This window comes from Lactuca virosa, chromosome 1 (assembly GCF_052849685.1).
Source record: "Lactuca virosa cultivar CGN04683 chromosome 1, Lactuca_virosa_CGN04683_v6, whole genome shotgun sequence".
Lineage (NCBI taxonomy): Eukaryota > Viridiplantae > Streptophyta > Magnoliopsida > Asterales > Asteraceae > Lactuca > Lactuca virosa.
This window is the reverse complement of record NC_136426.1, coordinates 75,263,879-75,282,681: the sequence shown is the minus strand read 5'-3', so window position 1 is coordinate 75,282,681 and position 18,803 is coordinate 75,263,879. Positions and strand designations below refer to the sequence as shown.

The 18,803-nt window shown below is 35.8% G+C and overlaps 1 protein-coding gene across 1 annotated transcript; it reads left to right on the top strand.

Annotated features, from left to right (window-relative positions):
- Positions 1 to 17,913: 17,913 nt before the first annotated feature.
- Positions 17,914 to 18,416, top strand: LOC145115222 (uncharacterized). Its single transcript, XM_079051469.1, has 2 exons — positions 17,914 to 18,283; positions 18,358 to 18,416. Exons 1-2 carry the CDS (start codon positions 17,914 to 17,916, stop codon positions 18,414 to 18,416), a joined length of 429 nt encoding a protein of 142 aa, XP_078907595.1.
- The last annotated feature ends 387 nt before the right edge of the window (positions 18,417 to 18,803 follow it).

The window sequence follows — 18,803 nt, the reverse complement described above, 5'->3', positions numbered from 1 at the left end:
ATGGGCTCTACCTGATGTAGAGTCAAACTTATTGACTTTAACATCCTTAGGTAAATTTGGCAGCTTTGCAATCAACACCCCTTCCTTTGGCAAAATAAACATATAGACCCTTTGGTAATGGGACTATCTCAGACTTAGCCTTTCTCTTTACCATTTGGTCAACCGGGTTGACTATGGCCAATCCCTTTCCATTGGGAAGAGAATGCTTTTTCTGGATTTCCAGTGTCACCATTGTCACTGTCCATAAAGTTTTTGGGAAGTTGATCTTCTAATCAAATTTGATTTACTATCGTTCCAAATCATTGCTGATTCAGCAGCACCAAGCAAATAGATATGATCATTAAGGTTCATGTCATAGTCTGTTTCATAGTAGTCCCAAAGGAACTCACTATGTGACTTAGAAAGTGATTGGACATCCAACTTTCTCAAGACTTTGACACCCAACTCTCCCGACTTGTCAATATGTGACTTCATCTCTAAGATGTGATCACACATAGACCTTGCTTGCCATTAGGGCTTGAGTGACCTTGAACTTGTGGGTTAGGGAGAATAATTGGAGGAGGTGGAGGAAGAGAAGTATGACTTCCATGAGCCAAACTTGGGAAGTCATATTCATTAGGAAAGCTTGGTTTGGGAAGATCATTGTTGTCTAAACCAGACATCAACAATGGGAGAAATTCACGTAAAGTTGATTTAAGTCCTTAATATAACACCCAATATGATATATTAAGGCTAGGACCCAACAAACTATTTTATAACTTGGAAGAGGGATGTCGTAATCCAAGCTATAAAATATTTGAAGGTAGGTGAATGACGATTCACCAATTTCCACCAAGATAAACGAAATGTATTATTAGGTTTTAATTGGTTTTGAAACTCCTAGATTCTTTTGAGATTCATTGAACTTTTCAATGGCATGTTTCAATCTCGAGTGTGCCCTTCAGGTTTTGTGACTGGGATGCCGAGGATCACAAAACAAGGTGTGAAGTAACCATGCAAATATACTTGGTACCCTTAATATTTACCCCTCAATCGATGTGCCGGTTAACCACACACGCTCCAACGATACTATGATAAACATTAAGTTACCCTTTGCCTACCTTGTTAAGTCCAGGTTAGTGTGCCGGTTAACCACACACGCTCCACTAACAGCTTAAACAAAGTGCAAAGTGTAATTTCATGGATTAGCACCTTATTCACATTTTCCTAAGTAACTAAGATTGGGAATTTATAAGTGTTTAGTTACTTAGTATTTATCATTATACTTATAATGAAGGGAGAATTATAGTCCTTGTCCTACCTGTTCGGCTAACGACCCTCCACCGGTTAAGGAAGCGGTGAGTGAGAATGGACACCCATTAAACTGCCATTTTATAGGCAGTAACCTTATACCCCCCTTATAGACCGGCTTCGTGAATGAGGCCTACTAATGGTAAGACGACTTTACTCTTATACATATATATAAATATTATTAACTTATAATATTATAAAGTATAAGGGTTGAATTTTAACTTTTAAAATTCTAAGCGCTTAACTTGGAATTAAAATATTCATAAGTGAAAACTTTACAAATTCCAAAACTTGAGGGCAAGTTTTGAAACTATTCAAAACTTTTCATTTCATAACTTATGAGTTTAATTAAGGTTTAATGAAAAAAAAATTCAAGTTCCATAACTTGAGGACAAGTTATGGAAGACATTAAATCATTTAATGATGACATTAAAAATAGTGACTCTTCTATTTTCATAACCTATGAGACTTAATGACACTTTAAAAAGAAAAACTCTTCACTTTCCATAACTTGAGGACAAGTTATGGAGTTCATAAAAACCACTAAGATCAAATATTCCAATTAACACAATAATCAAATAATTTTTCTATGATCTAGATTAAACTCATAAGTAAAGATAATTCACATCAACAATTTTCAAGAAATTAGATAATCATATAAACTAATACAAATCTTGAAACTTTGACAATTATCCTTTGAAGACTCTTGGAATTCATAACCTAAAGAGTTAATAAATGAGACATTTCACATCCATAACTTATGGAAGTTTCAAAACTCTTAAGATCATAACTTTAAAAAAAAAACTTTTGAGTTCCAAAATTTTATGACAAAATTTGTAACTCCTTAAAACCATTTAGATCAAACTTTTAAAACAAATAAAATAATCATATCATTCTATCTTTTAATAAATTGACCTAATTCAACTCTTGTAGTAAAGTGACTCAAATTTTATAAATAATTAGTTTTTCATAAAATCAAGTAATTATCATAAAATTTGACAAACTTCATGTTTTTTTTTCTTTTTTTTTTCCCTTCAACTTGAAAAAAAATACATTTGCATCAATATAACAGAAAACAACCCATGGCTCTGATACCACTGTTAGGTTTTCAGCATTCTAACACTCCTATGGTGTACATGCAACCCTATAAACCTTGGATCTATGTTTTCTCTATTATACATGCAAATATTAAATATTCCAAGGTTTCATCCTAACTAGCATATTATGAAGCACCTATACTACAAAGTTCTAGTTAGATGACATACCTTTTTGATGTAGCTTGATGTCTTCAAGCTTTAAGAGCTTAGCCCCAATAGTGTGGAAGCCTCAAGTGGAATCACAAATCACCAAAACACCTTGGAAAGCCTTTAGAGAATATGGATATTTGGCTCACACTATGAAATCGGTTATTGCCCTCTTTAGTGTATCCATACTAGCCACTAGCATAATTTCATGAACCATAAGACCCTTTATATAGTGTGGAGGATTAGGGTTAAACCCTAATACCCATGACCTTTCATTTCCTAGGATCCATGGGTTAAAGCTCTATGGACTATCCATAAAGACTTAGCCCAACCTAAATGAACTTGGCCCACTACACATATATATATCTAAGAGTTCATATTTAATTAGTTCCTTTTGATCACTTAATTAATTATAAATTAATTCTTGATCAATACTAATTAAATAATATGATTATATATTAATATATTAGAACTTATAATATATTAATATAAATCATAAATATACTATTCTCAAAAGACTATCCATATAAATTGTGTCGGTGAAGTGCAACCCAAATGGACCATGCCGGGTCGGGTCAAGTACATACCAAATATAGTTATGGACTTAGACATTAATCCAACAGAACTCTCTCCTTAGAGGCCTTGGACGATTTCTAATGGGTTTCCCCATAGAATTCGTCCACCCCTCTAATATGGAGTCCATTAGCCCAATATTGAACTATCACACAATTGATAGTTCTAATCCCCTAAGTTTAATTAATCTCTTTTAGCCACAAAATTAATTCTTAATTAATTATTGACTAATATTAATTAAACAATATGATTTCTCCTTTAATATATTATTCTCATAATATATTAATAAATCATAATTAATCCTCTCTCTCTCTCTCTATAATTCATCCTATCAAGCTGCTTTGGTGAAGGCAACCCAAAAGGACCATGCACCATCGGGTCAAGTACATACCAAAATAGTTATGGACTTAGACACTAATCCAACACATACTACCTTCCACATCTATCCGTACTTTCCTCAAGAACTTCCTTGACTCCACCAAGTCCCTTTTACTACTACTACTCTCTGCTACACTCATCCTAGGCTTGTCCTAGGGTAATCACCAACCCACTCTCCACTATTAGCTGCACAAGAAGTCCCGGCTACCTCCCCCTAACTAGCTTGTGAATACTATTACATATCACTAAGACTAGATAATTATTCGAATGAGAGATCCTACCCTACAACGGTTGGACTCAGACAAGAGCTGCGCAATAGAGCTAGACCTAACCTTCTGAAATTATTTAATCCTCACAATGTGTAACGTAACATATTCATTTACTAGTTAGTGAAAGATAACTAAGACTCCTAAAAGCACAAAGCAAGCAGCATTCGAGCATCGAGTACACATAATCAAGCATATACTACTCTGGCTATCATACTGACAATTCTGTGATAGCATGCAGTTTTCATAGAGCTGAAACACATATAACAGGCACATAAGGCATCCTTCCTAGATCCTTAGTCCTAATCTAGCATGTTGTTCTAATAAAGCTGATAATCATAACATAGCTTAAACTTGTATGGATAATTTGGGAGTACTTACTTGAGCTCGGCTGATTGCATGCACCACACCCTTTTCTCTTTTCAAAGTTCTTTTCTTTCTAAAAATTCTTTTTGCTTTTCTAAAACTGTTATCTTTTGAAAACTTTATACCACTTCCTTAGTTTGAGTTTAGACACACTCGAGAGTGCGCCCGAATCCATCAAACCAAGGCTCTGATACCAACTTGTAACATCCCAAAAATACAACCCAAAAATTTTTGTTTGAAAACTTTACTAAACCATAATATCAAATATTAAAAGATAAAACCGTGAATCATGTGTCTCAAAATGTCATAATAAATTTATCAAATCGAAACTAGTGTTAAGATCATATCAAAATATCAGAGTCTAACTCCCAGGCAAAAACTGTGGTGTGTGCCATGCCATCATCCCGAGCCCTTCCCTTTGCTAGCTGAAGTACCTGAAACCAAAACTGAAACTGTAAGCATGAAGCTTAGTGATCTCCCCCAAACTACCACATACCATACAATAACATATAAAGCATATACTGGGCCTCGCCCACTGCATCGGACTGAAGTCCGGAACTGACTAGGGCCTTGTCCACTGCATCAGACCGAAGTCCGGAACTGACTAGGGCCTTGCCCACTGCATCAGACCGAATTCCGGAACTACTAGGGCCTTGCCCACTGCATCATACCGAAGTCCGGAACTAACTAGGGGCTTGCCCACTGCATCGGACCGAAGTCCGGAACTGACTGAACATAGCATAACATAATCATAACATATAATATGAACACATATACTGCATACTGCATCAGACCATAGTCCGGAACACATAACACATACCATGCCTGTATCACAAAGACACCAAGCATACTGAACTACTGCATCGGACTGAAGTCCGGAACTAACTGCTAACTAAACGGGCCGGCATTGTGGTCGTAGACCCGTTCCTACTGGAAGGAAAGACTCACCTCGTAAGGCTGGCTGCTGAAATGCTCCTCGGGAACTGTCTAACTGCTGTTCCGGTAACTCCCCGGCTATAATTACCAAAAGACACTTAATCAGACACTGATAACTAATCTTAGGGTAAAATGACTATTTTACCCCTGGTCAAAGTCAACAATTCGTTGACCTGACTCGCCGAGTTGGGCGGCCAACTCGTCGAGTCCCTATCTTTCCTTCTACTCCCCTTCCCGACTCTACCCGTCGAGTTTAACCAAAAATCGACGAGTTCTCCTTCTTTACTGATATCCTGCCAACCTTCATCCGACTCGCCGAGTTGTATGAACAACTCGTCGAGTCTGTTCTTACGGGTAAGGAGATTGCCTTGGACTCGCCGGGTCAGGGCGTAGACTCGCCGAGTCCCTCTACACTCAGATCCACGTCTTAACTCACTGAGTCTTTACTCCACTCACTAACGGACTCGCTACTACTGAACAGGGAATCTAAGACTCACGACCGGACTCGCCGAGTCCGAAGAACGACTCGCCGAGTCCTTTGCATGCAGTTTCTATTCAGTCGATTCTAATCAGTTTCAGTGCATCCAATTCATAGATCTGGGTTTCTGGGACAATCTTAACATGTAAAGTTGCTAACTTTACGTGTATCTATGATGCAATGAAGCAATAACACTCAAACTTGGCTATAATGGGGGTTACTTGTCTAGAACAAGGCCATGGCTGCCAAAAGGTGGCCTTCTTGAGCTCCTGGAACTCAAGAGAGGCTAGATCCGAGATATGGCTTGCTTACAAGGCTTCATCACTAGGGATTTGGGGTTTTTGAGCTCAAAACCATCAATTTGGGGACAAACTAGATCTAGCAATACAATAACCAAGATGAAAGCTTTATTACCAGAAAGGATGGCCAAAGAGGAGTATAATCTGGATCTACTTCTTCTTCCTTGAGTTCTTCTACCTTCTCCTTCTTCTTCTTGCTCAACAATGCACCAAGATTCCTTCACAAGGGCAAAAATCACTCACACACACTTCAAGGAGGCTAGGGTTTCGGGAATAAGTCTCTGAGATGAGCTGGAGGCTGGGATGGGGGCTATAAGGACGTTTAAATAGGGTACAAACCCTAAGAGTTAGGGTTTCATCCGGACTGGCAGACTCGCCGAGTCAGGAATGGACTGGTCGAGTCGCCCCACAAAGTCCACGTGCATTCCCGCTTCTACTCGACGAGTCGAGGCTACTGACTCGTCGAGTAACCCTAAGAAAGGAAATTCAATATTTAAATTACATACCAGGAATGGGGCGTTACAATAGCGGTGAACCTCTCCCAAGTCACCGCAGTAAGCTCTGCAGTAGTAAAGTCAGCTGTCACAAACTTCCACCAGTCCTTCGCTCCCAAGCGAAGCTGGTTCAGCACGAACCGTACCCTCAGATGCCCCGGACAAGAACATGTGTAGAAGCACCCCTCAATGTTAGAGATCCACCTAATCGCGGCTATCGGGTCCCGAGTCCCATTAAACTCTGGTGGCTTCGTGTTGCTGAACTCTCAGTACATCAACGAGTCACCCCCCTGTGGCCTGGCAGCGGCGACGACTGCGGTGGCTGCAACAACATGTGACCCAGTCACATCATGTAATGAGGATCTTAGAATAGAAACTTAACAGAGTTAGATAATGGGCTCTACCTGAAGTAGAGTCAGACTTATTGACTTTAACATCCTTAGGTAAACTTGGCAGCTTTGCAATCAACGCCCCTTCCTTTGGCAAAATAAACATATGGACCCTTTGGTAATGGGACTATCTCAGACTTAGCCTTTCTCTTTACCATTTGGTCAACCGGGTTGACTATGGCCAATCCCTTTCCATTGGGAAGAGAATGCTTTTTCTGGATTTCCAGTGTCACCATAGTCACTGTCCATAAAGTTTTTGGGAAGTTGATCTTCTAATCAAATTTGTTTTACTATCGTTCCAAATCATTGCTGATTCAGCAGCACCAAGCAAATAGATATGATCATTAAGGTTCATGTCATAGTCTGTTTCATAGTAGTCCCAAAGGAACTCACTATGTGACTTAGAAAGTGATTGAACATCCAACTTTCTCAAGACTTTGACACCCAACTCTCCCAGCTTGTCAATATGTGACTTTCATCTCTAAGATGTGATCACACATAGACCTTGCTTGCCATTAGGGCTTGAGTGACCTTGAACTTGTGGGTTAGGGAGAATAATTGGAGGAGGTGGAGGAAGTAAAGTTCCAAGAGATTTGGGAAGATCATAGATGTCTGAACTAGACATCTTTTGGAAGATATTCAAGATAGTTGATCTAAAGTCCTTAATATAACACCCAATATGAAATATTAAGGCTAGGATCCGACAACCTATTTATAACTGGAAGAGGGATGCCGTAATCCGAGTTATAAAATAGTTGAAGGTAGGTAAATGACGATTTACCAATTTCCACCATGAAAAACGAAATAATGTAATTAGGTTTTTAATTGGATTTGAAACTCCTAGATCTTTTGAGATTCATTGAACTTTTCAATGGCATGTTTCAATCTCGAGTGTGCCCTTCAGGTTTTGTGACTGGGATGCCGAGGATCACAAAACAAGGTGTGAAGTAACCATGCAAATATACTTGGTACCCTTAATATTTACCCCTCAATCGATGTGCCAGTTAACCACACGAGCTCCACCGATACTATGATAAATATTAAGTTACCCTTTGCCTACTTTGTTAAATCCATGTTAGTGTGCCGGTTAACCACACACGCTCCACTAACGGTTTAAACAAAGTGCAAAGTGTAATTTCATGGATTAGCACCTTATTCACATTTTCCTAAGTAACTAAGATTGGGAATTTATAAGTGTTTAGTTACTTAGTATTTATCATTAATACTTTTAATGAAGGGAGAATTATAGTCCTTGTCCTACCCGTTCGGCTAACGACCCTCCACCAGTCAAGGAAGCGGTGGGTGAGAGTGGACACCCATTAAACTGCCATTTTATAGGCAGTAACCTTATACCCCCCTTATAGACCGGCTTCGTGAATGAGGCCTACTAACGGTAAGACTGACTTGCTCTTATACATATATTTATTATTAACTTATAATACTATAAAGTATAAGGGTTGAATTTTAACTTTTAAAATTCTAAGGGCTAACTTGGAATTAAAGTATTCATGGGGAAAACTTTACAAATTCCAAAACTTGAGGGCAAGTTTTGAAAATATTCAAAACTAATTAATTCCATAACTTATGTGTTTAAAGTAGTTTTAATTAAAAAAAAACTCTTCAAGTTCCATAACTTGAGGACAAGTTATGGAAGACTTTAAACTAATAAAAGAATGTAACTTTTCTTTATTTTTGTAACTTATGGAACTAATTAAGGTTACACATTTTATCATTTAATGAAGTGACTCTTGAACCTCCATAACTTGAGGACAAGTTATGGAGTCATAAAACCATTTAATGAGGACAAGACTCTTCATTTTTGTAACCATTGCCAACTTTTTATGAGTTTTATGAAACTTAAATGTGACTTTTCATATAACTTGAGGACAAGTTACAAAAACACATTTTAGAATCAACTCTTAGATTAAAATGGATTGAAAACACATAATCAATTAACTTTTCTATTAATCTAATAAACTCATATGAACAAAGATAATTCACATCAAATTTTTTTCAAGTAATTAGCATAACTTTTAAACTAATACAATTCGATTTTTCAGCTAATTTTGCAAGTATAACAAGAAAACAAGCCTTGGCTCTGATACCACTGATGGGTTTTGAGCATTATAACACTCCTAAGTGTACATGCAACCCTAAATACCTTGGATCTATGTTTTATCTATTATACATGCAATTATGAACTTTCCAAGGTATTACCCTATCTAGCATACAATACTTGATACTTGGGTAATCAAATGGATAGAATACATACCTTTGTTTGATGTAGCTTGTCTCCATGAAGCTTGAGTGCCTAGTGCCCCAAGTGTGACACCTCAAATGGTTCACACAACACCAAATGCACATGGAATGACTTGAGAGAAATGAAACACTCCTTGAAATCGTCTAGCCCTCATATTCACACATTAGTGCACGATTTCTTGAGCCATGGGATTCTTTTATATGGTGGCTATTAGGGTTACACCATGTAACTCATAACTTTACCCATTCCTTATGCTCCATGGATTTTAACCTCCATGGAGTATCCATGGGTCACCCCATGGACTTAGTCCAACATAAGGAATCTTGGATCACAAGCCCACATATATAAGAATGAATGATTTACACAATCAACCCATATATTTAATTAGTCTCCTTTTGATCACTTAATTAATTCCAAATTAATTCTTGATCAATACTAATTAAATAACCTTATTAATATATTAGAACTTATAATATATTAACCAACCTTAAGTGTTATTTCTCTCATTATAGTCTATCCAAATGCATTATGCCATGCAACCCAAATGGACCATGCCGGGTCGGGTCAAGTCTTACCAATTATAGTTATGGACTTAGACATTAATCCAATAGTCTCCCACTTGGATAAGTCTAAAATTATTATTGCGTATGACTTCAGGAACCGATCAGCAATCGTAGCTCTCAAAAGCTTCTGTCGAACTCTGACCTTGTCGATGAACTCTGACCTTTGTCAATGACTTGTCCATTAGATAAGGGATCATATATTCCTCCATTCTAGATATCATATGGACTGAGACATGGATTATCAATCATTCTCTCTGTCCATTTGTTGTTTCCTGATTTCCGATTCATGATGACTGACTGATTGAACAAATCAAATCAGTCCTGGTTTGGCCAAGCACTCACATGTATCATCTTTAAATCATCGAGGGGCCCACAAATATCGCTTTTATCCCGAAGGTAAAAGGAATGGATAAACTTCGACTCATATGGCCTGTTCTACTACTTGTTGAATCATACACAAAGGCACGTTTTATAACATCGAGTTACCGAATGCGTTTTCGTGCAATCAATGTACAACCAACTCATAGTAACAACTCATATCTCTAGGTTTGAAGAATATAAGATATTATCGTCTCATGATCACTCGTGATAAAATCCATGAAGTGATTCAAATGAGCGCGGGTTGAATCCAATACTCAGAACTTATGAGCACTCATGAGTGTTGTAGCACCACTTTGTCCACCAACTTGGACCTCTACAAACCAACCCATGACAGTCTTGATTCATATCTACTTCCAACATATGACCGACTGTGGATGGTTTGAATAACTTAATCATTCAGGAAGAGCGACTTAGTTATTCTGGAAGTCAAAACATGCAAAGTGAAACACAAGAATAAATGAATCAAATATGGTATCAAACCCTATGAATATAAATAAACACTTTTATTTATCACCATACTGATTACTCATTATTCATTGTTTCGGTTTTATCAACTTTATACTTGAATTAAAAACACTAGTTGTCCCATGCTCCAAGCATGTACACTATGTTTTTCTTAAACAATAGCTTTGCCATACACCAAGTATGCACTCTATGTTTGTCTATGATCCTTACTTTGTGAAATAAACCAATTGAACATAATTTCAATGATTCTAATTTCACACTCCCAAATCCTTATCGAAAAATGTGAGAATTTCAAATTCCTATCATTTATCGAAATCTGTTTAGATTTTAAACTTATATGCACTGACCCTCCTGTAATGAATATGTACAAAGTCACAAAGACTTGTCAACAGTCATTATAAGGTATTCCAATGGAGATCAACTCCATGGAAACTAAGTTTCATATTCAAAGTACATTGCTTTGGACATGCTTCTTGCATTAAGTTTTCTAATCTTACACATATAACTTCCACCTATGGAGACAACTCCATATTCTCATTTTGACTATCACTTCTGAATAAGAGATGCCTCTTTTCAGAATATGTCAATATGGTCCTTCCAAAATTAGCACTATACTTCCAACTGTCCCTGAGCAACCAATCTTTGGTAAACCTCAGATTGTCCTCGACAATTGCTTAATCATTTTAGTCATATCCAATTCTAGACCTTTTCCCTTCTTAATGCCTCTGGGCATTTGGAAAAATTTAAAAATGACAAATATTATAGCACATGCAATCGATCCTGTACCCAAAGCAAATGGTACACGATTCATGATGTCTCACATAAAGACATGATTCTAGACCAGTCTTTTGCTACAATATTTTTATTTGCCATGTTTTCAAAATTTGACTATGAAGAGGGATGTCGTAATCATAATCGAATTTTGAGAACGCAATATATAGAATTTCCTTAAGTTGAACCAATCCAACATGAAATTCATATATATATTCTTGACTAAAGATGATTAAGGTCTCAATCTAAGCCTTTAGAACTGAAATGAAGTATATCCTCTCCCTTAATTATAGCAAAACAACTCTTTCAATCCCTGCAGCCTCACGAATTGAAACTTTTGTTTTCTATAATTAACATTGCTAACTTGCAACACTAACAATAATTATCATGCTCCCACTAACATGATGATTATTAGCATAACACTTATGCTCCCATTAGCTTTGACATGTACTCAGAAATCAGCTGGACTTCTAGAAATCAATACTTTATTGACTTCCTTACCAAAGTTCAGATTTCTGATACGAGATGCTTTGATAAAACTTTATCAAAATCATACACCTTTCCTTAGATAGCATGCATGTGTGTCTAAACAATTTCAGAACTATGAAAAGGGATGCCGTAATCATAGTCTCAATTGTTTAGACCTTTTGCCATCTGCTTCAAATCTACTTGGTGGAAGTGTTTCCTCACCATCATTTTCATGAATCGGAGAGAAACCTTATGACCCTTAGATTTTATGGTGTATGTGTTCTTATCCATGTGAATCGTCAAAACCATAGTCACAAGACAAGGATAATGACAAATCCAAACTCATATGGACTGAACTTATGCAATCTTAACTTCTTGCCACCTGGCAGTACAGGGCCTGCCATTGCTTCCAAGTTATTATGCAACCAATTGAGAACTTTCAGAACTCCTATGCAAAGCCAACTTTAACTGGAATGGGCACAGAATATGTCAACATGATAGGTTATAAACCTCAAGTCGTGTGCTAGTGAAGAACCTCAGGTTTTATTCTTGATTAGTTCTTGAAATTCTTTTTAGGATCTTTAAGACTCCCACTGTCCTCTTGACATATAAGACTATCTTGCCAAATATTCAAGAGATAGTGCGGATTCTTTATCAAGACAAACACTTCACACAATTGGCCTTAGTTGGTCTTTGTTTAATCCAAAACATCACAACTTACCAACTTCAAATGTACAAGAGTATGACACTTTTACTCTTACATTTGACAAGTGTTATAAACCTTTCTTTAAGATATGTCACTCAACTTATAGTCTTGGAGTATGACTCTAAGACTTGTTTTGAAACGAAGTATGACTCATCTTCTTGATTTAACCATTTCAACAATTCATGACTCCTCTTCTTAGTCATAAGAATGCACTAAGATGTCCTTAGAAGACCAATTGTGATGTGGTTCTTTAATCATTAAGATGATCACAAAACATGATACTAAAGTACTCTCCCATCTTTTCAGATTTGAGAAACTTTTATATGTCTGCCTAATTTGATTCTTCCCATTCGTTCTGCCATACATTGAGACTTTTCCAATGTTTCAGAATTATACTTAAACTTGTAAGTATAACCATATTTACTAAAATTTAGTAAATCATGACGAATAGTCTTAACGAGCTTTGTGGTGGACTTGACCAGTGCACAAGAATGTGTACTCGATCCCTTTAGTCCTTAACTTGACTCACACATCCATGTGAACAAGTCTTAATTTTTCAATGCTTGAAAGTTCTCATTCATCATACTATTCAACTTGCATGATTCCAAGTTTCTATCCAACTGAAGCCTTGGGAATGAGAATCTTTCCTTATTTGGTAAATCATGACACTACCACAAACGAAAGAATCAAGTCTATTTTTTTTCCAAATATTGCTATCAATGGAATCATATAAACAACCATTTTCCACAAATGCCACTTGTAAGGATATTTAAAAAAAATATAAAATTAAAAACTTTTATTTTATTTCAAAACATTGCGGAAAAAACTTATCCTTATAGTGCAAATGCATACGGAAAAACTTGTTGTTATCTATTCCTAAGCAATATATCATAACTCCTAAGTAAGAGCTTCAAAATTCTGATGCGATCAAAATCCACCTACGCGATCAGAATCAGCATATACTTCCTTTAAGCTTTCTCTCTATTCTTTGATTCTTAAAACATCAACATGTGACCCAGTCACATCATGTAATGAGGATCTTAGAATAGAAACTTAACAGAGTTAGATAATGGGCTCTACCTGAAGTAGAGTCAGACTTATTGACTTTAACATCCTTAGGCAAACTTGGCAGCTTTGCAATCAACGCCCCTTCCTTTGGCAAAATAAACATATGGACCCTTTGGTAATGGGACTATCTCAGACTTAGCATTTCTCTTTACCATTTGGTCAACCGGGTTGACTATGGCCAATCCCTTTCCATTGGGAAGATAATGCTTTTTCTGGATTTTCAGTGTCACCATTGTCACTGTCCATAAAGTTTTTGGGAAGTTGATCTTCTAATCATATTTGCTTTACTATCGTTCCAAATCATTGCTGATTCAGCAGCACCAAGCAAATAGATATGATCATTAAGGTTCATGTCATAGTCTATTTCATAGTAGTCCCAAAGGAACTCACTATGTGACTTAGAAAGTGATTGAACATCCAACTTTCTCAAGACTTTGACACCCAACTCTCCCAGCTTGTCAATATGTGACTTTCATCTCTAAGATGTGATCACACATAGACCTTGCTTGCCATTAGGGCTTGAGTGACCTTGAACTTGTGGGTTAGGGAGAATAATTGGAGGAGGTGGAGGAAGTAAAGTTCCAAGAGATTTGGGAAGATCATAGATGTCTGAACTAGACATCTTTTGGGAGATATTCAAGATAGTTGATCTAAAGTCCTTAATATAACACCCAATATGAAATATTAAGGCTAGGATCCAACAACCTATTTATAACTGGAAGAGGGATGCCGTAATCCGAGTTATAAAATAGTTGAAGGTAGGTAAATGACGATTTACCAATTTCCACCATGAAAAACGAAATAATGTAATTAGGTTTTTAATTGGATTTGAAACTCCTAGATCTTTTGAGATTCATTGAACTTTTCAATGACATGTTTCAATCTCGAGTGTGCCCTTCAGGTTTTGTGACTGGGATGCCGAGGATCACAAAACAAGGTGTGAAGTAACCATGCAAATATACTTGGTACCCTTAATATTTACCCCTCAATCGATGTGCCGGTTAACCACACGAGCTCCACCGATACTATGATAAATATTAAGTTACCCTTTGCCTACTTTGTTAAATCCAGGTTAGTGTGCCGGTTAACCACATACGCTCCACTAACGGTTTAAACAAAGTGCAAAGTGTAATTTCATGGATTAGCACCTTATTCACATTTTCCTAAGTAACTAAGATTGGGAATTTATAAGTGTTTAGTTACTTAGTATTTATCATTAATACTTTTAATGAAGGGATAATTATAGTCCTTGTCCTACCCGTTCGGCTAACGACCCTCCACCAGTTAAGGAAGCGGTGGGTGAGAGTGGACACCCATTAAACTGCCATTTTATAGGCAGTAACCTTATACCCCCCTTATAGACCGGCTTGTGAATGAGGCCTACTAACGGTAAGACTGACTTGCTCTTATACATATATTTATTATTAACTTATAATACTATAAAGTATAAGGGTTGAATTTTAACTTTTAAAATTCTAAGGGCTAACTTGGAATTAAAGTATTCATGGGGAAAACTTTACAAATTCCAAAACTTGAGGGCAAGTTTTGAAAATATTCAAAACTAATTAATTCCATAACTTATGTGTTTAAAGTAGTTTTAATTAAAAAAAAACTCTTCAAGTTCCATAACTTGAGGACAAGTTATGAAAGACTTTAAACTAATAAAAGAATGTAACTTTTCTTTATTTTTGTAACTTATGGAACTAATTAAGGTTACACATTTTATCATTTAATGAAGTGACTCTTGAACCTCCATAACTTGAGGACAAGTTATGGAGTCATAAAACCATTTAATGAGGACAAGACTCTTTATTTTTGTAACCATTGCCAACTTTTTATGAGTTTTATGAAACTTAAATGTGACTTTTCATATAACTTGAGGACAAGTTACAAAAACACATTTTAGAATCAACTCTTAGATTAAAATGGATTGAAAACACATAATCAATTAACTTTTCTATTAATCTAATAAACTCATACGAACAAAGATAATTCACATCAAATTTTTTTCAAGTAATTAGCATAACTTTTAAACTAATACAATTCGATTTTTCAGCTAATTTTGCAAGTATAACAAGAAAACAAGCCTTGGCTCTGATACCACTGATGGGTTTTGAGCATTCTAACACTCCTAAGTGTACATGCAACCCTAAATACCTTGGATCTATGTTTTATCTATTATACATGCAATTATGAACTTTCCAAGGTATTACCCTATCTAGCATACAATACTTGATACTTGGGTAATCAAATGGATAGAATACATACCTTTGTTTGATGTAGCTTGTCTCCATGAAGCTTGAGTGCCTAGTGCCCCAAGTGTGACACCTCAAATGGTTCACACAACACCAAATGCACATGGAATGACTTGAGAGAAATGGAACACTCCTTGAAATCGTCTAGCCCTCATATTCACACATTAGTGCACGATTTCTTGAGCCATGAGATTCTTTTATATGGTGGCTATTAGGGTTACACCATGTAACTCATAACTTTACCCATTCCTTATGCTCCATGGATTTTAACCTCCATGGAGTATCCATGGGTCACCCCATGGACTTAGTCCAACATAAGGAATCTTGGATCACAAGCCCACATATATAAGAATGAATGATTTACACAATCAACCCATATATTTAATTAGTCTCCTTTTGATCACTTAATTAATTCCAAATTAATTCTTGATCAATACTAATTAAATAACCTTATTAATATATTAGAACTTATAATATATTAACCAACCTTAAGTGTTATTTCTCTCATTATAGTCTATCCAAATGCATGATGCCATGCAACCCAAATGGACCATGCCGGGTCGGGTCAAGTCTTACCAATTATAGTTATGGATTTAGACATTAATCCAACACTATCCATACAAGAGAGAAAGGTACGAACTTTATACCTTGAATAGAAGCTCCTGGATGACTATGCAGCAGATTTAGCAACCTCTTCACAATCCTTGCTTGGGAATCCTCTTTCTCTCTACCAAAATGCACCAAGATCTCAAACAATGGCTCAAAACTCTCTCTATAGCTCAAGGGGGCGATTAGGGTTTCTCTTAGTGAAAGGAGACAGATGGAGAGCCGCAAATGAGGCTACACTTATCCTTATATAGGCCCCAAACCCGGGGATTTAGGGTTTCAACTCACAGCGTCTACTCGGCGAGTCTACATCCGGACTCGTTGAGTAGATCATTAAACCCACGTGGCCATCCCGACTCTACTCGGCGAGTTATAGCGCCAACTCGTCGAGTAGGTCAATGATCCTCAAAAATAAATACTTAAAATGACATACCTAAGAATCCGGATGTTACAGTTTCTTTTAGTATCAATTACATATTTCATCATTGATAACATTAAAAAATACATTATCTGAGCTTGGTGGATGATTTAATATACAATATGAGTGAGTCTTCAACAAAGGATTTATCATATAGCCATTTAACAAACAAATATACAATTAACCCTATTCCTTTTGGTAAATGAAAGTTATACCAAAAATGTAATAGAAAATAACAAATGTTTATGTGCTCATATTTTCATAGGTGTTAGGGTTTTTGTCACAATATTTTTCCTCTCATTTGTTTTTTTTAACTATTTTTTTTTTCAGAATACTGTATTAGGTTGCTCAAGAAACATTGAAGAAAATGTTAAGACATGATCACATTAAGACCCTACATGGATATCATTGATAAAATGTTTGGCTCATATAGTAAATATTAATGTTTATGCAATTTAAACTCTTTATTTCACCTCTCAAATTTCGTGTTTCAAATAAATGTTCATATTGCAGCTTACCGAATATCCATATCTTTTATAATTTTACAACATATCCTTTTTTATTATACTACTTTTTAAGACATAGCAAATAGTACTATATAATTAAATATTACTTGACTTTGATAATATTGTTGGTTGTCCGGCATGAAAGGAGATTAGTGGTTGAACTGATACGTATGGAAGCATGTTTTCCAGCTCTGCACAACCTGTAAGTCTAATCTCATTAACAACTTCAAAGTATGACTGAACCAACGAACAAATAGAATGGTCCATTCCATTGCAATCAAAAAGTTGTTTGTTTTACTACTTTCCTAATTTTCATTCTCTTAGGAGGGTTCATTCCATCATGGAATTAAATGTTTGTCATAGATTTAACAAAAATAATCTTCTCATTGTCAGGTTTTCTACCCAGAGTTGTGATGCCGAGAAAGTGGAACAAACTTATTGTCTGCCAGATTCATCAAAGGTGTTTGATATCTGATTCCATCCCCTGTTTTCTGAAGGTAAACGATATATATATATATATATATATATATATATATATATATATATATATATATATATATATATATATATTCTAATTATGACTTGCATGCTTCATTTAGTATTAAGAATAAAATACCAAAATAAGAAAAGATTCTTTTTTAGACCTAATCAGACGAACATTTCAAACATTTTTTTGCAGTTTACTTATAAGTTAAAGATTATAAGTCACACATTTAATCACTCATAGTGAAAAATGGATACTTCTATTTTTCAGGTTGTTTATGTTGTGGACACATCAGCAAACAAAGAACCGAGTTCTTATATTTCTGTGTCTTCTACTACCCCTGGAAAGTTAACAAAAGAGATTGAAGATATTGGTGAAGGGTTTGAATGTGGAAGAGAAAAAGTTATCAATGTTGTCACTTTCACTGCTTCATATAGTTATTGGACTGATGGTAATTCGGTAAATGGATGGAGTAAATCACATATTCCAAGATTAAATGTAGAAAGTGATGATTCAATAATAGATGAAAAACTTACACAAGTTACAATCGATACTAAAGAGTCAACATGTTGGTCTCTTGCAATCAATACTAATAAAATAGAATATTTTCAAGTCAAAGGTACTACTATCCTTAACTTTTTTTTTACTAAAATGACATTTTTGCCCTTGCCCTTTTTGACATTGTTCTTTCAGATGGTGAAAATGGGGAGGAATTGATACAAACTGGGACGAAAAGTAGTGCAGATGGATGACATATTATTCAATATTCTATAGCTAAAAATGCTTCTAGAAGATTTGGGTTGACACTTTATTGGGGTAAAAATGGAACTCATGTGAAAAATGACGACAATGAGCTTTTGTTGAAATTAAGAACTGATGATAGATTGAATCCACATACCTTAGCTTTCTTAAGTAACCTACGTGTTAATTTCTGATTGACCTTACAAATTTAAACTTTGATATCAATTTCTAGGAAAGTTTTTTTGAATTTTGATAGGTAAATTTATGATCAAAATCTTGTCGATTGATATTATGTTTAGATTATAGTTTTGGATGTTCAACATGATTGTTGGATGTTCGATTGTTGCAGTCTTATATAATAATCCATTATAGTTTTGGATGTTCAACATGATTGTTGG